Source organism: Aulonocara stuartgranti (assembly GCF_965226115.1).
Source record: "Aulonocara stuartgranti genome assembly, chromosome: 15".
Classification (NCBI taxonomy): Eukaryota; Metazoa; Chordata; class Actinopteri; order Cichliformes; family Cichlidae; genus Aulonocara; species Aulonocara stuartgranti.
In genome coordinates, this window is record NC_138951.1 from 22,748,733 (window position 1) to 22,772,268 (window position 23,536).

General features: G+C 42.2%; 1 protein-coding gene and 1 pseudogene across 2 annotated transcripts; one reads left to right on the forward strand and one right to left on the reverse strand.

The window, feature by feature from the left end:
* Window positions 1–256: 256 nt before the first annotated feature.
* Window positions 257–8,914, reverse strand: LOC309689822 (cytochrome P450 2K1-like; annotated as a pseudogene). The gene is made up of 6 exons (XR_014280751.1): window positions 8,574–8,914; window positions 8,289–8,460; window positions 8,093–8,201; window positions 5,757–6,015; window positions 974–1,040; window positions 257–864 (listed from the first exon to the last, which is right to left on the reverse strand). The product of XR_014280751.1 is annotated as a cytochrome P450 2K1-like (transcript).
* A 12,374-nt stretch (window positions 8,915–21,288) lies between these two features.
* On the forward strand, window positions 21,289–23,148 carry LOC309689732 (uncharacterized protein; the record flags this gene model as incomplete). Its single annotated transcript, XM_082506355.1, has 3 exons — window positions 21,289–21,931; window positions 22,166–22,448; window positions 22,630–23,148. The coding sequence occupies exons 1-3, from the start codon at window positions 21,699–21,701 to the stop codon at window positions 23,146–23,148; spliced, it is 1,035 nt and encodes a 344-aa protein (XP_082362481.1). The 5' UTR covers window positions 21,289–21,698.
* Window positions 23,149–23,536: the final 388 nt, after the last annotated feature.

Genomic DNA, 23,536 nt, shown 5'->3' on the forward strand with positions numbered 1-23,536 from the left:
TCATGAATCACTTTTAGACCAAAAAAAGCCATGAGAAATGATTACATATAGCCACGGTCACAGTCAAACCCCTGAGGAGAAACGCTCAGAAAGTATTTTAAATAACACAGTTGGGACGATGGATCCTTATTTTGATAGTTTTCTTACCACGCCCTTGTCTAAATTCTTTTTCAAAATGCAATTGTTTTATTTCCAAAGACTATTTCATAACCAACAAGTGTGTCCTTCACAGTCTTGAATTCTGCAAAACCACCACTATTTTAGGTCCCAGATAGACTGTGATAATGGATCCATATTTCTTAAATACCTAAGAACAGCAACATTTGGTCTTCCGATGTCTGTGAAAATATGGACATATGCTGCTGTTCTAAGGAGAGATAAATCATCCATGGGGAGAAATAACAAGACAGAACAAAACAAAAAAAGAAAATAAAAAAACAGTTTTTTGTAACCATATATGATCCATCTTTTGTCTAACTAATAAAAGAAAAAACAAATTCTTTTACACACACATCCAAGAAAACATCAGTACTGATGATTCTGGCGTACATTTCTATGGCAAATTACTCTTATTGTTTAGTAGAAAGAAAAAAAACAGAAGAAAAAAAAAGATTACACCCAGATGATTCAGTTCTTTGTACAGGCTAGGACAACTTTTGTCAAGAATTTCTCTCCATCACATACAGGAAACAGCATACAGTTTGTGAGGTGAAGGTCCGAGAGTAGCGCCCACACTTAGCGTGAGATCCAATTCATCCTCTGAAACTCCAGGTGCAGGAGCGAAACGAAAATGGTGCAGGAGGGTGCTGAAGAAGAGGAAGAGCTCCATCCTGGCCAGACTCTCTCCGAGGCAAACCCTGCGACCTGTAAGAGACAATTGAAGAATAACTTCAGCTGTCCTGTCAGTAGATGTAACCTAAGCAATGATGGCTGAGCTCACAAAACTGCAGAAAATGGAATGAAGGCATCTCACTTAACAAACTTTTTCTCTTTGTCCAGGAAGTGAGCAGGATAAAAGCTGCGTGGTCTCTCCCACTCCTCTGGATCATGCAGGACAGGTGTCAAGAAAGGAAACACAAATTACAATACAGAAATGGAAAATCCTCTATATGGGGAATAATAACGAGAAGGCAGTGTGTTGTCTTCGTATAGCTTTGAATAATTACACAGCATCCACTTGTGTTTCGCGAGCGTCTGCTCCAAACATTTTTATTCTCCCATTCACAAATCAGTCTTCTTTTATAGAGGCATTCATGAGCCCTCTCAAATACAGCGCCCCCTACTGGCAAAACCCCATTAGCACATGAACACCCACACATCACCACATCCCCTTTTCTCTGAATTGTTTTACATCAATATATTTTTTTTTCCCAACACCATCAGAATATAAGATAAAAACAAATCCAGTCGTAGCTTTACAGATTAAGCCTAACTGGTCTTTTGACCTTACGCTCTGACCTCCTCAATACAGGTTCTGAAACAACTGCACTTTTCTCCACATGCTCATGTCCATCCAGTGGTTTTAAACCAGACACTATCTCTGCATGTGACACATCAACATTTTCATCTTCCTCACCATATTGTTCCTCCTGAAATGTCTCTTTAGTCTTCAGCAAGTTACGACGGTTCCTTCTGAACACATGACCTTCTTCAGTTCTTACGTCATATGATCTCGGACCTGCTTCCTGAAGAACAATGGCTTTCCTGCTCCATGCATTCTGATCTTGGATTCTCACTACATCATCCTTTGCAAGCAATCCAAGTGCTCTTGTTCCCTTGTCGTATTGCAGTTTTTGCTTCCATTTCAGATGCTCCTGCTTTTTTATAATTTCTTCACTCTGCTTGCTTTCTGCATAGCAGGGCAAAGTTGTGTGTAGCTTACGATTCATCAGCAATTCTGCAGGGGATAAACCACAGTCAAGAGGAGCAGTCCTGTAGCTCAGCATAGCTAAATAAGGATCTGATCGACTGTCTGTAGCCTTCTTCAGAAGCTGCTTGATGATATGCACTCCTTTTTCAGCCTTGCCATTTGCCTGTGGATGTTGAGGACTTGATGTGACATGTTTAAAGCCGTATTCTCTTGCGAAATTCTGCCATTCTTTGCAATTATAGCAAGGACCATTGTCACTAATGACAGTTTCAGGTATTCCATGCCTGGAAAAGATAGACTTCGCATGTGTGATCACATTATTAGCAGTTGTACTTGTAAGCAGAGCAATCTCAGGAAAGTTAGAGTAATAATCTATCACCAACAGATAGTCTTTCCCATTAAAATGAAATAAATCTGTTCCGACTTTCCTCCAAGGCGCTGTAGGAAGTTCAGGAATCATCATGGGTTCTCTTGACTGTCTGCTCTGAAACTTGTTACATGTTTCACACTTTCCGACCATGGTCTCAATGTCTTTATTAATGCCAGGCCAGTACACAGTGTCTCTAGCCCTCCTTTTACACTTTTCTATTCCCAGATGTCCCTCATGTATTCTTTGAAGTATCAGCTGTCTCAGACTATGTGGTATCACAATCCTATTGCCTCTCAACAGCAGTCCATTTACCACATTGAGCTCCGATCTAACATGATAATACTTTGAACAAGACCCTTTGGGCCAGTCTCCTTGGATATTTTCCATCACCGTTTGCAGCTCCCTGTCTGCAGCTGTCTCCTCGCATATTTGTTTTATCTTTGCGTCAGACACTGGCAGAGACTCCACTATCATATTAACATGATCGTCTACTTCTTTCTCAGTGGAGCTTGCGTGACACACCTCTGATGCTCGCGACAGTGCATCCGCTAAAGCTAAATGCTTTCCTGGTGTGTATATCAAGTCAAAGCTGTACCTTTGCAGTTTCATCATGAGACGTTGAATCCTCGGCGACATCTGATTCAGATTTTTCTTAATGATTGACACCAAAGGACGATGATCTGTCTCAACTGTAAAGGTAGGAAGACCATAAACATAACAGTGAAAAATATCAAGTCCATATGCCAGTCCAAGACATTCTTTCTCAATCTGAGCATATCTGGTTTCAGACTTAGTCATGGATCTAGAAGCATAAGCAACTGGTTTCCAACTCCCTTCTTCAGCCTGAAGTAAAACAGCTCCAAGCCCATCCTTTGAGGCATCTGTCGAGATTTTCAGACTCTTAGTTGGATCATAATAGGCAAGCACCGGGCGTGTTGTCAGTGTGGTTTTCAAATCATTCCATTCTTGTTCATGCCTCGCTGACCATTTAAATTCTATGGAATCACGAAGTAACTCCCTTAGTGCTGATGTTCTCACTGACAAGTTAGGTATGAATTTTCCTACAAAGTTTATCATTCCCATCACTCTGAGCACACCTCTCTTATCTGTCGGGCGTGGCATTGTTGCGATGGCTTTTACTTTTCTTTCATCTGGCTCAATACCTCCAGCAGAGAATTTGTCTCCCAGAAATGTTATTTCCTTCACACCAAAATGACACTTGTCACGATTTAGCTTCAATCCATTCTCCCTCATCCGCTGCAGCACCTTTACCAGTCTTTCATTATGTTCTTGTAGGGTGGAGCCCCATATAACCACATCATCAACATAACAGCGAACACCTTGTAAACCCTCTAACATGTTGTCCATGGCACGATGAAAAATCTCAGATGCTGAGATTATGCCAAATGGCATTCTGAGGAATCTATACCTGCCAAAAGGTGTATTGAAAGTACAGTATTTTGAACTTTTCTCATCCAGCTTTATTTGCCAAAAACCCTGTGCTGCATCTAGCTTTGAAAAGTATTTGGCGCCTGCCATTTCACTTGCAACCTCTTCACGCTTTGGTATCTGGTAGTGCTCACGTTTTATGGCTTGATTTAAATCGCCAGGGTCCATGCATATTCTCAAATCATTGTTTTTATTCCTTTTATCCACACACGCCATTGAGTTTACCCACGCAGTCGGTTCTTCCACTTTTGTAATGACCTGCAACTGTAACATCCTGTTAAGTTCTTTCTTTAAACGGTCCTTCAGTGGAGCTGGGACTCTACGTGGTGCATGGATCACTGGCTTTGCATCCTCTTTCAGCTGGATACTGTAATTGCATGGTAGACATCCCAAACCTTTGAAGATATCCTCATAATGCTGTACAATGGAGTCAACTGCTCCACGCTGTCCACTTTCTGTTTCTGGACAGCTGATGTGATACACTCTTTCTACTAGGTTCAATCTTTTGGATGTCACACCACCCAGCAGTGATTCACGACCTTCTGGAACAACATTAAACAATACATCATAATCTTTATGTTTTATTGTCACTTTAAGCCTGCATTGACCACTGCTCTCAATATACTTTCCATTGTAGTCTTTTAGAGGTACTCTTTTCTTTATTATTTTGGGCTTTGGTTTCATGGCATGGATCTCTGTCATGCTGATTAGGTTCGCCTGCGCACCTGTATCAATCCTTAGTGCCACCAAAGCTCCTTGTATTGGGAGTGAAACAATCCATGTGTCTTCATAATCTGAGCATCGCTCACTGTCCTCTGCTTCGTTATGCTCACTTTTTACATCCTCAAGTGACACTATGCCCACAAAGAAAGTCTCGCTTAAGTCAGTCTCTTCAACTACATGCACTGATTTGGGTTTGGCTTCCGACAGACATTGTTTGGCAAAATGATTTTTCCCATCGCATTTCAAACATCTTTTGCCATAAGCTGGACACTGTCTAGGTTCATGTCTGCTACCACATCGCTTACAGGAGTACACTGTATCATCATTGCTGGGCTTCTGCGACATATTCTTCCTCATTTTCTTTTTAACCACAGCTATTCTTGCACTATCAGGTACTGCAGCGACGCTCGTCTCATTAAATGTCTTTGCATGCTGCAGGGCTAACTCACTCGCATGACACAGTCTTTCTGCTTCATCCAGAGTTAACTTGGAATCTCTGAGCAGCCGTTCTCTAGTCCGTTTATCATGGATCCCATACACAATTTGATCACGAACCATAGAATCTTTCAGCTCTCCAAAATCACATGACTGTGCCTTCAGCTTCAAATCAGTCACAAAGCAATCAAAAGTTTCTTCTGGTTGCTGCATCCGAGATTGGAAAACATACCTTTCATATACTGTGTTCTTCTGTGGTGAACAGTGTGCATCAAACTTTTCAACCACTCTGTCATACTTATTCCTGTCACCAACTTCCTCAAACTCAAACGTGTTGAAGACTTCAATGGCTTGAGGACCAGCTACCGTGAGCAGCAATGCAATTTTCCTGGCATCGGGTTTAGAGTCCAGTCCCATGGCAGCCATGTACAGCTCAAACTGCTGCTTAAAACACCGCCAGTTGCTGTCCACATTCCCCACCAGTTTCAGTCCTTCCGGAGGCTTCAAACTTTCCATCTCAAACAGAACTTTGAGCTACTATCGCTTCCGCTCTCCCACTTTTACTCCTGGTACCATGTGTTGTCTTCGTATAGCTTTGAATAATTACACAGCATCCACTTGTGTTTCGCGAGCGTGTGCTCCAAACATTTTTATTCTCCCATTCACAAATCAGTCTTCTTTTATAGAGGCATTCATGAGCCCTCTCAAATACAGCGCCCCCTACTGGCAAAACCCCATTAGCACATGAGGCACAAAAAGGACCAGAATGAAAAGAAACAGCACATACGTGTTTTCTAAGGCCAATCATTCCCCTCTTTCTGCAGTTGCTTAACAACCTGCCTTCAAGATTCAGTTTTATGCATTCAGTTAAACCAATGAGAATATAGGAGGTGGGTTATTCAGTCTAACCTTCTCACTTTATCGAGAAGGTTAGACTGAAAAGTGATGTCTCGGGTGGTTTTGTGGGGAAGTGTAGTGGGGATGATGCTGCTCAGTCTCTGTATCTCATGGATGACGGTGTCAGTGAAGGGCAGACTTTTCCTGTCAGCAACCTGCACCTGTTGGTCTTCTATGACCCTCCTCAGCTCCTCCTGGACCTCTTCTGGTACATGAAAGACAAAGTGGACACATTTTATCTCTGAAAACCCTAAGCTACAGTGGGGCAAAAAAATATTTAGTCAGCCACCGATTGTGCAAGTTCCCCCACTTAAAATGATGACAGAGGTCAGTAATTTGCACCAGAGGTACACTTCAACTGTGAGAGACAGAATGTGAAAAAAAAATCCATGAATTCACAAGGTAGGATTTGTAAAGAATTTATTCGTAAATCAGGGTGGAAAATAAGTATTTGGTCACCTCAAACAAGGAAAATCTCTGGCTCTCACAGACCTGTAACGTCTTCTGTAAGAAGCTTTTCTGTCCCCCACTCGTTACCTGTATAAATGGCACCTGTTTGAACCCATCATCTGTATAAAAGACACCTGTCCATAGCCTCAAACAGTCAGGCTCCAAACTCCGCCATGGCCAAGACCAAAGAGCTTTCGAAGGACACCAGGAAAAGTATTGTAGACCTGCACCAGACTGGGAAGAGTGAATCTACAATAGGCAAGCAGCTTGGTGTGAAAAAAATCAACTGTGGGAGCAATCATCAGAAAATGGAAGACATACACGACCACTGATAATCTCCCTCGATCTGGGGCTCCACGCAAGATCTCATCCCGTGGGGTCAAAATGATCATGAGAACGGTGAGCAAAGATCCCAGAACCACACGGGGGGACCTGGTGAATGACCTGCAGAGAGCTGGGACCAAAGTAACAAAGGTCACCATCAGTAACACACTACAACGGCAGGGAATCAAATCCCGCAGTGCCAGACGTGTTCCGCTGCTGAAGCCAGTGCATGTCCAGGCCCGTCTGAAGTTTGCCAGAGAGCACATGGATGATACAGCAGAGGATTGGGAGAATGTCATGTGGTCAGATGAAACCAAAGTAGAACTTTTTGGTATAAACTCAACTCGTCGTGTTTGGAGGAAGAAGAATACTGAGTTGCATCCCAAGAACACCATACCTACTGTGAAGCATGGGGGTGGAAACATCATGCTATGGGGCTGTTTTTCTGCCAAGGGGACAGGACGACTGATCCGTGTTAAGGACAGAATGAATGGGGCCATGTATCGTGAGATTTTGAGCCAAAACCACCTTCCATCAGTGAGAACTTTGAAGATGAAACGAGGCTGGGTCTTCCAACATGACAATGATCCAAAACACACCGCCTGGGCAACAAAGGAGTGGCTCCGTAAGAAGCATTTGAAAGTCCTGGAGTGGCCTAGCCAGTCTCCAGACCTCAACCCCATAGAAAATCTGTGGCGGGAGTTGAAAGTCCGTGTTGCTCGGCGACAGCCCCAAAACATCACTGCTCTCGAGAAGATCTGCATGGAGGAATGGGCCAAAATACCAGCTACTGTGTGTGCAAACCTGGTAAAGACCTATAGTAAACGTTTGACCTCTGTTATTGCCAACAAAGGTTATGTTACAAAGTATTGAGTTGTATTTTTGTTATTGACCAAATACTTATTTTCCACCCTGATTTACGAATAAATTCTTTACAAATCCTACCATGTGGATTCATGGATTTTTTTTCCACATTCTGTCTCTCACAGTTGAAGTGTACCTCTGGTGCAAATTACTGACCTCTGTCATCATTTTAAGTGGGGGAACTTGCACAATCGGTGGCTGACTAAATACTTTTTTGCCCCACTGTATAGTCAAGAAATGCAATTTACATCACTTCTTTCCTTTGATTTTGTTATGGTCACTCCTTCCTGTCCATTGGCATTTTCAAATCAAGGATTACTCAGGCACCTCACCCTATATCTTTGGATATTTGGCTATAAGCAGAAGTGCCCATCTCATCTCAGTGTTTGCCGGCAGCAAACAGATTCATTACTGTAATTAAAAGGTTATCATCATGGAAGTGACTTTTGATAATCCCAGCCTTCTGCACATAGACATTTAACAGCAAAGTCACTAAAATAAAGTTTAAGGAGCTTCAGTAGTATAAAAAAAAGTTGTCCAACACTTATTTTACATTTACTTCAAAGCTCTGTGATGCAGGTTCAAGAACAAAAGTTATTCTTTACAAAAAAAACAAAAAAACAAAACAAAAACTCCACTATGAAAATAATCTCTCTCTATTGATTAACAGAAAAAATTGCAACACGTTGCACATAGACATTAACATTAGCAAATGATTGAATCATCATATTCAAATCTGTGTCCATAGACAATGGAGCAGATTATGTTAGAGACTGCACAGTTAATTGGTTGGGTTGTATCAAAAGCTTCTCCTGTGCCCTCCCCCCCAAAAAAGGAAAAAAAAGATATTTAAGTAAAATTTCAGATAATACTAGTTCATCCCAGTTTAAACAAACTCAACTGTACCTTTAGATTTCTTGAAACTATCAATAGGTATTGACATTCCTCCATAATCTTGTCTTCACATGCAAACATGCAATCAACAAGTGCCTCCTTCACTGTCCTTTATCCTGCCAGTACCACCACTTTTTTTAGGTCCCAGATAGATGGTGAAGACTGATCCATATTTCTTAAATAACTAAGAACAGTGGAGTATGTTGATATTTTCACAGACATCGGAAGATCAAAGGTGAAAAAGCTGCCACAGGGGGGGAAAAAAATCCCTGAAAAGTTGCCACAAAAAAAACTGACCTCCATTAATGAGATATCAAGTCTTTTCAGGTCCAGCTGCAGAAGATTCCCCAGTAGGGGAAATGCTCTCGGTCCTGGAGGCTCCTTTACATTTCTTTTGGAACTGAAGCTTGAGGAAGAGATGAAGAGGATCAGTATCAGCACAATCAGAACCATTACTAAGAAGACAGAGTTTGTTGACTCAATAAAAACAGCATCTATTGTCCCCATGGCCTTGAAAGAAAATATCCAAAATGTGTTATTTGAACTGAAAGAGACAATTTTTTTTCTCAGAATGTTTCAAAATTTATAGAAAAACTATTTTTTTAGACATTGTCAAAGAGCAAGAAACATGTATATAAACCACAGCTAGCACACTAGACTGTGACTTCTGTGGTAGTGAATTAATTGCTTAATGACTGGCAGGTGGGTTGAAGAGAGAGAGAGACAGACTCAAAGGCTCTTGATGCTGCAGCTGGAGCTGGTGTGGTGCCTCAGGTCCTAGTCTGCACTATACAGCATACTTTCTCTTTTAGTGTACACTTCTATAATTGGCAAATTCTGATCTATAATAATACCTAGATACTTTTAAGATGTGAACAATTTCAGCACCTTGAATTGTTTTATTCTTAGGAAACAACTCTGCCATTTGAGAACAACATGAACTCGGATTTGTCTACATTTAACACCGTAAGTTAAGTTAAATGGGACTGAAGGCAGACTGCAGAAATTCAAGGGTTTGTGCTACTGTAGGAGATGAAGAATAAATAGTTGTGTCATCTGCAAAAAGATGGAATGCTGCATTTGATAAATTATCAGAAAGGTTATTCATATAGAGATAAAGACCAACGGTCCTAATATGGAGCCCTGAGGAACTCCTTTGGGTACTGGGAGAAAAGAGGAAGAAGAAAGTAATTTGACAAAGAAATTAAAGATAAACCAATATTGTTTAGTCTGTTTACTAAAATGGCATGGTTATTGTGTCAAAAAGCTTCAAGCTTCCAGTCAAGAAAAAGAGCAGCACAGTATTTTTTGCAGTTCATTGCATCAATAATATCTGTTCTGCCTTTTATAACTTAAATTGGATATCATAGTTGTAAACTGCCCTAGAGCTCCCTCTAGTGGCTGCTTTGTAATATGGGTTTGGTTACTTTGGAAAGGGGAAAAAATGAGAACGTGAAGAAGAAATAAAAGATGGCGGAAAGTGATACCGTAATGTTATCGTTCTAAGCTGATACGGACCTTAACATGTTGTTGCCTTGGACAAGATATGTCTGTAAGTATGAGTGTCGATAAAATAATTATTATCTTCAGTTTTGTGTAAAAATGGTACGATAACTTGTACATTTGAAAGTTTTATCTTGTTAGCTTGCAGTAAGAGTGTAACAAGCTAGTTTACAATGTTAGTTAGCTAATACAGTATTTTGTACTTTCAGTTTTACGATGGTCAAAGAGAAGGCAATGGTCAGAGGCCATTCTTCAATAAATCAGCGCAAAAAGGAAAATAAGTCTGGTTATTGGAGCATCGTTATCTCACTGTCTAGCTGGTGAAACTAAGAGACTCAGGGCGCAGACACACAGTAAAAAGACATTAGCGCAGCGGGCAGGAGGAGCTATTTTCAGCACATCAGTTATGAGTCTACGGTCAGGAAAGCAAAATCAACTGGATCTTCCAGAAGAGGAAGAAACACTAGACCAAAGAGAAACAGAACAAGTGCACAACGCAGTGGATATGGAGAACAAGGATAATGCAAGCAACGCAGACACACAGGGGGAGTCTAGATGCTCGCGTACATCCAAGCGTTCATCCACAAGTTCTGCAGCACTTAAAGCACGAGCAAAAGCAGAGGCTGCACATGCACAGCTGGCGTATTCAGAAAGAGAAGCAGCTATAATGAAACAAAAAACTGAACTTGAGGCTAATTTACATGTTTTGAGTTGTCAAAAGGCTGTTGCAGTTGCAGAAGCAGAGGTTGCAGTTTATGAAGAAGAGGAGGAGTGACTCTCAAAAAGTGAACTGCGCTATCCATTGGTGGGACCACCCGCTAGTTCAAAACAACGCACAGCAGAGTATGTACAAAAACACTCAGATATTTCCCTTGAAGAATTCAAATTAAAATTAGATCCACTTGCCTGTCACAAAGCTGCACGTGAACAATGCGAAATGGCTATGAATGCAGATATAGACAAAAGGCTAATGTTAAAGTGGAACTCCAAACACAACAGAGAGAGAGACTGGATTCCCCCAAACCTTATCCGTACGACACTCTTCAAACATCAACAGAGACACAGGGTGTCCAGGATATTACAAGGTACCTGACACAGAGGGAAATGTTAAGTACTGGACTTTTGCAGTTTGATGACCACCCAGAAAACTACTGTGAGTGGAAGGCGTCATTTCAAAGTGCTATTAAAGACTTGCATGTTACACCTCAAGAGGAGCTAGATTTAATGGTCAATTGGCTTGGAGTTGAGTCTGGTCACCAGGCCAAAAGAATCCGATCAGTCCATGTCTTTAATCCAGCTGCAGCTCTCAACCTTGTGTGGCAAAGACTCGAGGAATGTTATGGATCTCCAGAAGTGGTAGAAAATGCACTGTTAAAAAAGATTGAACAGTTTCCCAAACTAAACAACAGAGACAACACAAAGTTAAGAGAGCTGGGTGACGTTCTTCAGGAAATAGAATGTGCAAAAGATGGAGGATACCTACCAGGCCTCTCATATTTGGACACAGCTCGCGGAGTCAACCCCATTGTGGAAAAGTTACCATATGGACTGCAGGAAAAATGGATTGCAACAGGAGCAAAGTACAAAGAAGAACATAAAGTTGTTTCCCCCCCTTTCAGTGTCTTTTCAAAGTTTGTAAGACAACAAGCCAAAATAAGAAACGACCCAAGCTTTGTCATCACACCTCCTGCCGACACAAGCTTCAAGAAGGAGAAAAGCTTCAGAGGCAGTAACAGGCAAGTGATTAGTGTACACAAAATGGACATTCCTACAGGCACTAGTTCACCTCAAAATAGTTACAGCAAGCCTATAGAAAGCCCTGACAAGGTATGCCCAATACATAAGAAGCGTCACCCTCTTACAGTTTTTTCTGATTGCTTAAGCACATTTTTTGTAACTATTGGCTAATTTTGCAAAACTCTTCACACAAATAAGAAAACCTGTCACCCAATCATCAAAACATTGTAGTTCTCTTGCAAAAGCAAACACAGCTAGATTAACTCTTCACACCTTTGTAAAAATGGTGTTTCCGTATCAAACAGTACACACAAGCCATCATCTACTAAGCACACAATGCGCCAACTGCACACTGATGGTATGAATACAAAACACATCTGGCCTTTGCTTTCTCTGTGCACAAGGTAGGCTATGTCAGTTTGAGCTCATACTTCTGTCATAGATCCATAAGCATAGAGGGATCCAAACTTCAAGTACTGGTGTTTATTCACACACATCAAAACAAACACAAGTGTTTATTTCCAAGTATAGGATTATTTGCAATCGCCATAATGACTATATGGGTTACTTGGTCTGCAGTGAACATGCTTCCTCTGTCCCAGCATCTGGTCATCTAGCAATTCTCTAAAGTAACAATTTCAGTATTTTTACATCAATGGTATTGGTGTGTTTCTCATTGGCATATGGCAGTGCTACAAATCTTTGTGCGAAGTGACTGTACTAACCGATTCTCATTTCAAGATGTCCTTATGGTACTTGCTACAGTGTAGCGGCTCGAGTTAGGCTGGACCCGTTGGCCAGCTACCCTCAGGGTCATTCCACGGTTGATTACATGGTCCACTATTGTAGCTCTGATGTCATCAGCAATTCTATTTCTTACTCTTCCTACCCTTCCTCTCCCCCTCCTCATCTTCCTCTCCCCCCTCCTCGTCTTCCTCTTGCTCCTCCTTGTCCTTGTCGTCCTCTTCATCCTACTTCTTCACCTCCACGTCCTCTTCCTCGGCCTCCTCTACTTCTCACTCTTCCTGCTCCCTCCATTGTACTCCGCACACACAGCTTACCTGTATTATAGTGCTTAGCCTGATTGCAAAGTGAACGAATTATCTAAAAAAGTTTTCACATGTGAAAGTGTGCCAGACAGTTGGCAAATTAGTGTTAATGATAGCCATACATGTGTATACTTTTGCTAGGAGTGTGTTGGAAATTTGGTAATTGAGTGTTGTGCAGTGAATTGTGCCTACAGTTGTGCAAAGTGTGTGTTACAAAATTGCAAACTGAGTGCAAAGCAGTTTTTGTGCTTTTAGTTTTGCAAACTCAGTGAGTGGTTTTGCTATAAGTCTGAATAGTTTTAGAGATTGTGCTACAGGAATCACAGTTAGGGTTTAAGCATTCAGAAAAAACTGTAAAAGGTGCAAGAGTTTTAGAGCAAAGCCCATAGATGAGCGCAAGTCATTTTTAAAAGAGAACAGAATCTGTTTTAAATGCTGTGGCTCTACTCAACATCTAGCAAGGGACTGCAGGGCTCAAATAAAATGTATGGACTGTGGTAGCGACAGGCATTTAGCAGTGCTACATCCAGGTCCACCCCCTGCTCCAGCTGAGAGCTCTGGAGCTGATAAAGATGATGGCGGGGAGACACAGGATAGTTCAAATGCCTCAGTTGTTTCCAAATGCACAGAAGTCTGTGGTGATGAAGATAGCCCACATTCATGCTCAAAAATAAGTCCTGTGTTAGTCTATCCAGAAGGTGAAAAAGAACAGGCTAGAAAGATGTATGCAGTGCTTGATGAACAAAGTAACAAGTCACTAGCTAAGTCTCAGTTTTTTGAGCTCTTTAATATTAAGACACGCTCAGAGACTTACAAGCTCAGAACATGCTCAGGACTGTCAGATAATGTCGGCAGAACGGCAATAAACTTCATGATTGAGTCAATGGATGGTAAAGTAATGGTAAATAAATGGCCTGTATTTATATAGCGCTTTACTAGTCCCTAAGGACCCCAAAGCGCTTTACATATCCAGTCACCCACCCATTCACACACACATTCACACACTGGTGATGGCAAGCTACATTGTAGCCACAGCCACCCTGGGGCGCACTGACAGAGGAGAGGCTGCCGGACACTGGCGCCACCGGGCCCTCTGACCACCACCAGTAGGCAACGGGTGAAGTGTCTTGCCCAAGGACACAACGACCGAGACTGTCCAAGCCGGGGCTCGAACCGGCAACCTTCCGATTACAAGGCGAACTCCCAACTCTTAAGCCACGATCGCCCGTTAGTAAAGCTCCCACTCCCAAACCTGATTGAATGGGACATGATTCCAGACGACAGAAGAGAGATTCCCTCTCCACAAGTGGCCATGAAGTTCCCACACTTACAGAAGATAGCTGAAAAAGTACCTCCTGTAGAAGAACAAGTACCTATTCTGTCGCTTTTGGGAAGAGACATTATACAGGTACACAAAGTCAGAGAGACAATCAGTGGGCCACACAATACACCTTATGCGCAGCGTTTGGATTTAGGCTGGGTTATAGTTGGGGAAGCCTGCATGGGAAAGACGCATAAGCCCCCTAGTGTGAGTGTTCTCAAAACACATATTCTTCAGAATGGCCGTGCTTCTTACCTCTGCCCATGTCCTAACACGTTTCAAATCAAAGACCAGTTAAACACCACACCTGACCCCAAAAAGGACAGGGGAAACACAAACACCAATCAACTGGGAGAAATTGTTTTTGACAGGACAAAGATGATGACAAACCAGCACCGTCAGTAGAGGACAAAGACTTCATTGACATCATGGAGAAGGAGGTGTATCAAAATGAATGTAACAGCTGGGTGGCGCCTTTGCCATTCCGCTCTCCAAGACCAGAGAGCTTCCGAGTAACAGAGAGCAAGCATTCTGTTGAGACTCTCACAAGCGCTCAAAAGATGCTGGCACAGTCAAACTTAAGGCTACATAAAATAGCCTCTAATGACCACAAAGTAGTGGAAGCGTTTCCTGCTGCTGAGAGAGCCAAGGATCTAAAAGACTTGGATTTAAAGTCGGATGACATACCCCTGCAAAGGAGCTTGGGGGTACTGTGGAATCTTAAAAATGACTGTTTTAACTTTCACGTCACCACTGAACAAAAGCCGTTCACCAGGAGAGGTGTCTTGGCCACTGTTAACAGTCTGTATGACCCGCTGGGTTTCGTGTCACCCATCACAATGCAGGGAAAAGCTCTTCTCCGTGAATTGACCTCGGAGCAAAAGGACTGGGATGAATCACTTCCTGCAGAAAGAGAAGATGAATGGAGCAAATGGAGAAGCTCATTGAAGGATCTTGAGTGGCTACAGATACCGAGGTGCTACCTCCCATTCTCCCAGGCCATTGCTGTGAAAAAAGAACTGTGCATATTTTCAGATGCCTCCAATATGGCTATAGGAGCAGTGGCATATCTGAGAGCTCTTGATGGTGAAGGTCAGTGGCACTCAGGTTTCATCATGGGCAAGTCCAAAGTAGCCCCAAGACCCGCCCACACTGTTCCTAGATTGGAGTTATGTGCAGCAGTGTTAGCTGTAGAGATGTACGAACTCATTAGAGATGAGATTGACATTGAAGTAGACACTGTCAGATTTTTCACAGACAGTAAAATCGTTCTTGGTTACATACACAACAACACAAAGAGGTTCTACACTTGGCTAACCGAGTGATTAGAACCAGGAAGACTACACATCCAGCACAGTGGTTTTACATAGCCACTAGTGACAATCCAGCAGACACAGCCACTAGACCGATTGCAGCTTCTGCATTGGCTTCTACGAACTGGTTTAGTGGTCCTTCCTTTTTGACACAACACGACATAGAGAAGTCTCACTGTGATGGTTTCACACTGATCGATCCTGACACAGATGCAGAGATCAGACCTGATATAACAAGTTTTGTTACCAAAGCCTCAGTAACACAGCTAGAGCCATGCCGTTTTGAAAGATTCTCTCTCTCTGGATGAGATTGTGTCGCACTATTGCATCACTAAAGCGTGTGGCAGCATCATTCAAGAAAACAAACACAGAAGGTAAAGGCTGGAAGTGTTTCAGTGAAACTAACACCGCAGATGAAGTGTCTACAGCAGCAAAGTTCATCATTCACACAGTACAAAGTGAAACGTTCAAAGAAGAGTACAGATGCATAAAAGAAAATCAGCCACTTCCAAAACAAAGCTGTCTTCAAAGGTTAAATCCAGTTATTGATGAAGATGGGCTCCTCAGACTAGGGGGTCGATTGGCACCTGACAAAAGATGAGAAACATCCACTCATTATCCCAAATGCTCATCATATAGCCATCCTTCTTATTAGATACTATCATGAGAAGGTAGCACATCAGGGGCGTCACCTAACAGAAGGAGCGCTCAGAGGTGCTGGATTTTGGATTATTGGCAGTAAACAGCTCGTCTCTTCTGTTATTTACAAGTGTGTCGAAAGCTTTGATGACGACTTCAGACCCAAAAGATGGCAGATTTACCCGTGGACAGGCTGACACCAATGCCACCGTTCACTAGTGTAGGACTGGATGTCTTTGGACCCTGGACGGTCACCACATGTCGCACCAGAGGAGGGAGTGCAGACAGTAAACGCTGGGCTGTGCTTTTCACCTGCATGTCCACGAGAGCTGTGCACATTGAGCTCATTGAAACAATGTCAACATCCAGCTTCATCAATGCGCTAAGGAGATTTTTCTGCATCCGTGGACCTGCTCAAATACTCACATCTTATAGAGGTACAAATTTTGTTGGAGCATGCAATGAGTTGCAAATTGATCACAAGGACACAGAACTAAACTCATACCTGCAAGAGAAAGGATGCACATGGCTGTTTAATCCCCCACACTCGTCACACATGGGTGGATCATGGGAGAGACTTATTGGAGTTGCAAGGCGCATCCTAGATGGTATTCTGTTGAAAGCCGTACATGTCCAACTATCGCATGAAATGTTAAGTACATTCATGGCAGAAGTAATGGCAATAATGAATGCAAGACCACTTGTACCAGTCTCAACAGATCCAGACAAACCAAACCTTCTCACTCCAGCAATGCTCCTACACAAAAGGTCAATGCATTATCTGCACCAACAGGAAGCTTTGGACCGCCAGACCTCTACTCAAAGCAATGGAAGCAAGTACAGTGTTTGGCAGACTGCTTTTGGAAACAGTGGAAAAGTGAATATCTTTCAACACTACAGCAAAGGAGAAAATGGACTGATGATAAAACAAACATAAAAGTTGGTGATGTTGTGTTATTGAAAGATGCTCTCGCACACAGAAATGACTGGTCCATGGGAAAAGTTGTAAGAACATTTGAGAGCAAGGACAATAAGGTTCGAAAAGCAGAAGTAAAGACTGTGAAGGATGGAAATGAATAAGTGTTTTTGAGACCCATCGCTGATATGGTTTTGCTTTTATCAAGTGATATATATAAGTGTTTGAAATAGCCCTAAACTGTTCAAAATGTTTATTAGAAAAGTTTGTTGTAATGGCACAATTATATTGTACCAGGCGAGGAGTGTTCTGCCTTTTATAACTTAAATTGGATATTATAGTTGTAAACTGCCCTAGAGCTCCCTCTAGTGGCTGCTTTGTAATATGGGTTTGGTTACTTTGGGAAGGGAAAAAATGAGAACGTGAAGAAGAAATAAAAGATGGCGGAAAGTGATACCGTAATGTTCTAAGCTGATACGGACCTTAAAATGTTGTTTCCTTGGACAAGATATGTTTGTATGTATGAGTGTCGTGTTGTGGAAGTTTTCTATTTAAATAAAGCCTGCAGATGAGCGGTGAGCGGCAGCTAACATTTTTTAATCCAAACACACAAAGAACATACAACCAAGCTTGATGGAGAGCCTACATGACCACGGGGCAGGGTCAGCAGAGTCTCACTGAGCCTAGCATGGCTCTTAGTTAAATACCTTCTCCAGGAACAAAAGGCAGTACACAGCTGTTTCACACCTTAAGGTTCACACTCCCTTGCTACTTCCCAGAGTCCTCGAAGAGACAAAAGACTGGTCCTCTGGAGTTCCTGTTTCCCCCAACATCCTTACTACACCCCCTACCATTTGTCTTAAGTATGAGTGTCAGACATGTTAAAATCCAGTGGCACCAAGGCATTACAATAATGTGATTACAGTTTTTGCCCGTTGCCTGAACACATTTTGCAAAACTTTGCTCATTGTGCCAAAACCCTAAACACAAGTAAACATGACACAACACTGGGAAATATACCATTCACATCTGCACCAAATTGAAACTCTACTCTCAAAACCTAAACTCTGCTGTCAAAACCTAACATTCCTTTGTCAAAATGTAACTCTGTTGACAAAATGACACATACTTGCATCATATGCAAACACTTACAGAGCAGGAGGAACACACTAGTCTACTTTATATAAAGCACTGCAGTCTTTGATTTCCATTGTTCATTCAGAAGGCATATTTTCAGGAGACACATTTGCAAACAACCAAAAAAGCAAATAGACCTACTCAATATTGTACATTGCAGTACCATGAATTCAGATAAAGCAAAAAAAACCAAAACAAAAAAAAACCCCATAATACAGTAATAGAAAAAACACTATACTGTAAACAAAAAATCATGACAATTGTGCATACGTGGGCTCATGGATCCCGCCGTCTGTTGGCGTCTGGCCACAGGACCTCATCGACATCGCAAGCAATGTCTTCTCCCGCTAGGCACCGGGGAAAATATCCTCTTCCATGTCAAAACCATCCATGGATTGCTGTCACCTGAATGTCGCCGCAGGCCTGTTCCATTGCCTGCAGAAGAGGCATGCGGGCATGTAGTTGGCGGTCATATACACGCCATCTCCAAGCCGAAAAAAATTCCTGTATAGGGTTTAAAAATGGTGAGTAAGGGGGCAAGCATACCACTTCAAGTTGACTTTGGTTGGAGAACCAGGCCTGGACCAGAGCAGCCCGATGGAAACTGACATTATCCCATATCACTAGAAACCTGGGCTGATCTGCTCTGTTCTGTACAACTATATCATGGAGAGCATCTAGAAATGTGAGTATGTGTTGGCTATTGTATGGACCTAGTATTGCATGATGGTGCAGAAGCCCTCGAAGGCATATGGCGGCACATAATGTGATGTTTCCCCCGCGCTGCCCTGGACGTGCAGAATTGCCCTTTGGCCAATTACATTACGACCCCGTCGTCTTGTTTTGCTCAGGTCGAATCCAGCTTCATCAATGAAAATGTATTCATGAGGCTGTGCAGCTCCATCCATGGCCAAGATTCTCTGAAAAAAGGGAACATATCACTGTACTACAGTGCTACACATACAGCACCCTCACCCCATCACACAGGTACCTGTGTAGCTCTCAGAATGGATCATGTGGTACTGATATGGTACATATTCAGCTGCTACTGGACTTCACCAATACTCTATTGTAAATGTAAGGGACAGTTACACGTACCCGTACATATTCAGCTCGAAGTCCTTTGACCCTGTCACTGTTCCTCTCGAATGGGACTCTGTAGAGCTGCTTCATGGTGATGCTGTGTTTACCCAAGATGTGTCTGATGGTGGTGATGCTCACATGGTCTATGTTGCTGAACACTCGCCTGTCTGCAAGTATTTTCCGTCGTAGCTGGTGGAGACGGATGGCATTGTCTGCCCTCACTAGGTCCACAACAGCAAGTTCCTGCCGTTGTGTGAACAGGCATTGGCGTCCTCCCCCAGAAGGTCTTCGAGTCATTCTAGAGAAATACAACCACATATTGTCATCGGTTTGCTTATTTTTCTTACAGTACTTCACTGTATATACTGTATCATCCACTGTACAACACTGTACTTCGAATATAAGTAATCATGGTATGTTTCACAGAAACTACCACTTTGGCTGCAAAAGGAGCATTAGCACCCTGCAATACCCTGTACACTTGATATGGTAACTGTAGAACAGTACTATGAAAACCATCTGAGTAGAGTAGAAGGCAGTGAGATGAAGACAGACCTGTTTTCTAGTCGGAATTTTCTTATTACAGATGCCACTGTGAAGCGGCTTAGATGTGGGTGGACTCTCTGCCCAGCTTCCCTCATAGTCAGGCCGTGGTTGATGACATGGTCCACCAAAGTTGCTCTTATATCATCAGAAATATGGGTCCGTGCATGGCCTCTTTGACCTCCTCCTCCTCTTCCTCTTGTTCTCCCTCCATCCATGCTTGCAAAGTTCTTGAATTGGCTAAACTGAGGGCTTTTTGTGGTTGGCTAATTGGTGTTCAGTTTTGCAAGTAAGTGCCTTCAGGTGTATATTTGAGTGGTTGCAATTACCCGATGTGTTTTGTATTTTGGATACATGTGTTTTCCAAATGGCACCCTGAAATTTCATTTTTGAACAAAGTGTCTTATGTATGAAATAGAGTGTAGTATGCAGGACCATGTGTGTTGCATAAAGGAGTAAGTGTGTTGCATAATTGCAACCAGAGTGCAAAGCAGCACTTTTGTTTAAGGTATGGGTACATGTGTTTGGGGTATGGTAACAAAAGCTTCAAGTTGTGTTACTTTAGTCTAAGCATGGGTTTATAGTGTTCAAGCAACGAGCAAAAACTGTAATAGATAAGTGAAAGAAATTCCTATACAGTCGATAAAATAATTATTATCTTTTGTTTTGTGTAAAAATGGTACGATAATTTGTACATTTGAAAGTTTTATCTTGTTAGCTTGCAGTAAGAGTGTAACAAGCTAGTTTACAATGTTAGTTAGCTAATACAGTATTTTGTACTTTCAGTTTTACGATGGTCATAGAGAAGGCAATGGTCAGAGGCCATTCTTCAATAAGTCAGCGCAAAAAGGAAAATAAGTCTGGTTATTGGAGCATCATTATCTCGCTGTCTAGCTGGTGAAACTAAGAGACTCAGGGCGAGGACAGCATAATATCATTCACCACTTTAATAGCAGCAGTTATTGTGTTGTGTTGTTTTCTGAATCTTGACTAATGTTGGAAAAGAAAAAAAAGGATTGTAAAAAAATATTGTAGTTGTTCACTACTAAACTAAGCTAATTTAGATATGGCGCTATAGTTATTACAGTTTTTTCTGATTGCTTAATAGGGCTGAACGATTATGGAAAATAATCTAATTGCGATTTTTTGCCCCAATATTGCGATTGCGATGCGATATGCGATAATTTTTTAAGGTCTTTGTCTTCTGTATTATTAAACAAAGACAAGCAATACATCATATAGTATGGCCAATACTATATTACATTAATTTTAAACTGTTCTTTCCTGGAAGACAGACCTCTGTTATGATGACATGAGGTGATGCATGAATTGATGACTGACATTTTTATTTAACTTCTTCAATCACAACAGTATATTTGAACATACACAATAGTTTATTTTTAGCTTACAAACATCTGAGCATAAAGTGCTGACAAGGAACCCTGGTGTAAACATTAAAATGAAAGTCAGTACAATGTGCAGATTGCAGAAATATACATAAAAAAAATCAGTGGCTTTACCACACTCAGTTTTTCGACATCTGTGAACTACTAGACAGTCATTAAATTAAAAAATAATATTAAATAAATAAAACTAATAAATAAAAAATACACACATCTTACTGATCTCTGCAGTCAGTAACATTACACATAAAGTGCAAACATAATAGCAATTGTATAAACACACACACAAACACGCCTTTAAAATTTAAAGGCGTGAAATTGGACGGTCTAGTTCTGATTAGCGTCACCGCTGTCTCGTGGAGTTTACAGTTTTTGCCCGTTGCTTGAACACTATAAACCCATGCTCAGACTAAAGTAACACAACGTGAAGCTTTTGTTACCATACCTCAAACACATGTACCCATACCTTAAACAAAAGCGCTGCTTTGCACCCCAGTACCAATTATGCAACACTCCTACTCCTTTATGCAACACACCTACCCCTTTATGCAACACACATGGTCCTGCATGCTACACTCTATTTCATACATAAGACACTTCGCTCACAAAATGAAATCTCAGGGTGCCATTCGGAAAACACATGTATCCAAAATACAAAACACATTGGATAATTGCAACCACTCAAATACACACCTGAAGGCACGTACTTGCAAAACCGAACACCAATTAGCCAACTACAAAAAGCCCTCAGCGTAGCCATTTCAAGAACTTTGCAAGCATGGATGGAGGGAGAGCAAGAGGAAGAGGAAGAGGTAGAGGAGGAGGAGGAAGAGGAGGAGAAGGCCGAAGAGGCCATGAACGGACCCATATTTCTGATGAAATAAGAGCAACTTTGGTGGACCATGTCATCAACCATGGCCTGACTATGAGGGAAGCTGGGCAGAGAGTCCACCCACATCTAAGCCGCTTCACAGTGGCATCTGTAATACGAACATTCCGACTAGAAAACAGGTATGTCTTCACCTTCATACCTTCTGCTCTACTCAGATGGTTTCATAGCACTGTTCTACAGTATATCACATTACCATATCAAGTGTACGGGGTGCTAATGCTCCTTTTGCAGCCAAAGTGGCTGATTCCTTATATTGAAGTACAGTGTTGTACAGTGGATGACACAGTACATACAGTAAAGTACTGTAAGAAAAATAAGCAAACCGATGACAATATGTGGTTGTATTCCTCCAGAATGACCCGAAGACCTTCTGGGGGAGGACGGCAACGCCTGTTCACACAACAGCAGGAACTTGCCGTTGTGGACCTAGTGAGGGCAGACAATGCCATCCGTCTCCACCAGCTACGACGGAAAATACTTGCAGACAGGCGAGTGTTCAGCAACATAAACCATGTGAGCATCACCACCATCAGACGCATCTTGGGTAAACTCAGCATCACCATGAAGCAGCTCTACAGAGTCCCATTCGAGAGGAACAGTGACAGGGTCAAAGGACTTCGAGCTGAATATGTACGGGTACGTGTAACTGTCCCTTACATTTACAATAGAGTATTGGTGAAGTCCAGTAGCAGCTGAATATGTACCATATCAGTACCACATGGATCTATTCTGAGAGCTACACAGGTACCTGTGTGATGGGGTGAGGGTGCCGTATGTGTAGCACTGTAGTACAGTGACATGTTCCCCTTTTTTTCAGAGAATCTCGGCCATGGATGGAGCTGCACAGCCTCATGAATACATTTTCATTGATGAAGCTGGATTCGACCTGAGCAAAACAAGACGACGGGGTCGTAATGTAATTGGCCAAAGGGCAATTGTGCACGTCCCAGGGCAGCGCGGGGGAAACATCACATTATGTGCCGCCATAAGCCTTCGAGGGCTTCTGCACCATCATGCAATACTAGGTCCATACAATAGCCAACACATACTCACATTTCTAGATGCTCTCCATGATATAGTTGTACAGAACAGAGCAGATCAGCCCAGGTTTCTAGTGATATGGGATCATGTCAGTTTCCATCGGGCTGCTCTGGTCCAGGCCTGGTTCTCCAACCACAATCAACTTGAAGTGGTATACTTGCCCCCTTACTCACCATTTTTAAACCCTATTGAGGGTTTTTTTAGGCTTGGAGATGACGTGTATATGACCGCCAACCACATGCCCGCATGCCTCTTCTGCAGGCAATGGAACAGGCCTGCGGCGACATTCAGGTGACAGCAATCCATGGATGGTTTCGACATGCAAGAGGATATTTTCCCCGGTGCCCAGCGGGAGAGGACACTGCTTGCGATGTTGATGAGGTCCTGTGGCCAGACGCCAACAGACGGCGGGATCCATGAGCCCACTTATGCACAATTGTCATGGTTTTTTGTGTTTACAGTATAGTGTTTTTTCTATTGCAGTATTATTGTGTTGTGGTTTTTTTTTTTTTGCTTTATCTGAATTCATGGTACTGCGATGTACACTATTGAGTAGGTCTATTTGCGTTTTTGGTTGTTTGGAAATGTGTCTCCTGTAAATGTGCCTTCTGAATACACAATGGAAATCAAGGACTGCAGTGTTTTATGTAAAGAAGACTAGTGTGTTCCCCCTGATCTGTAAG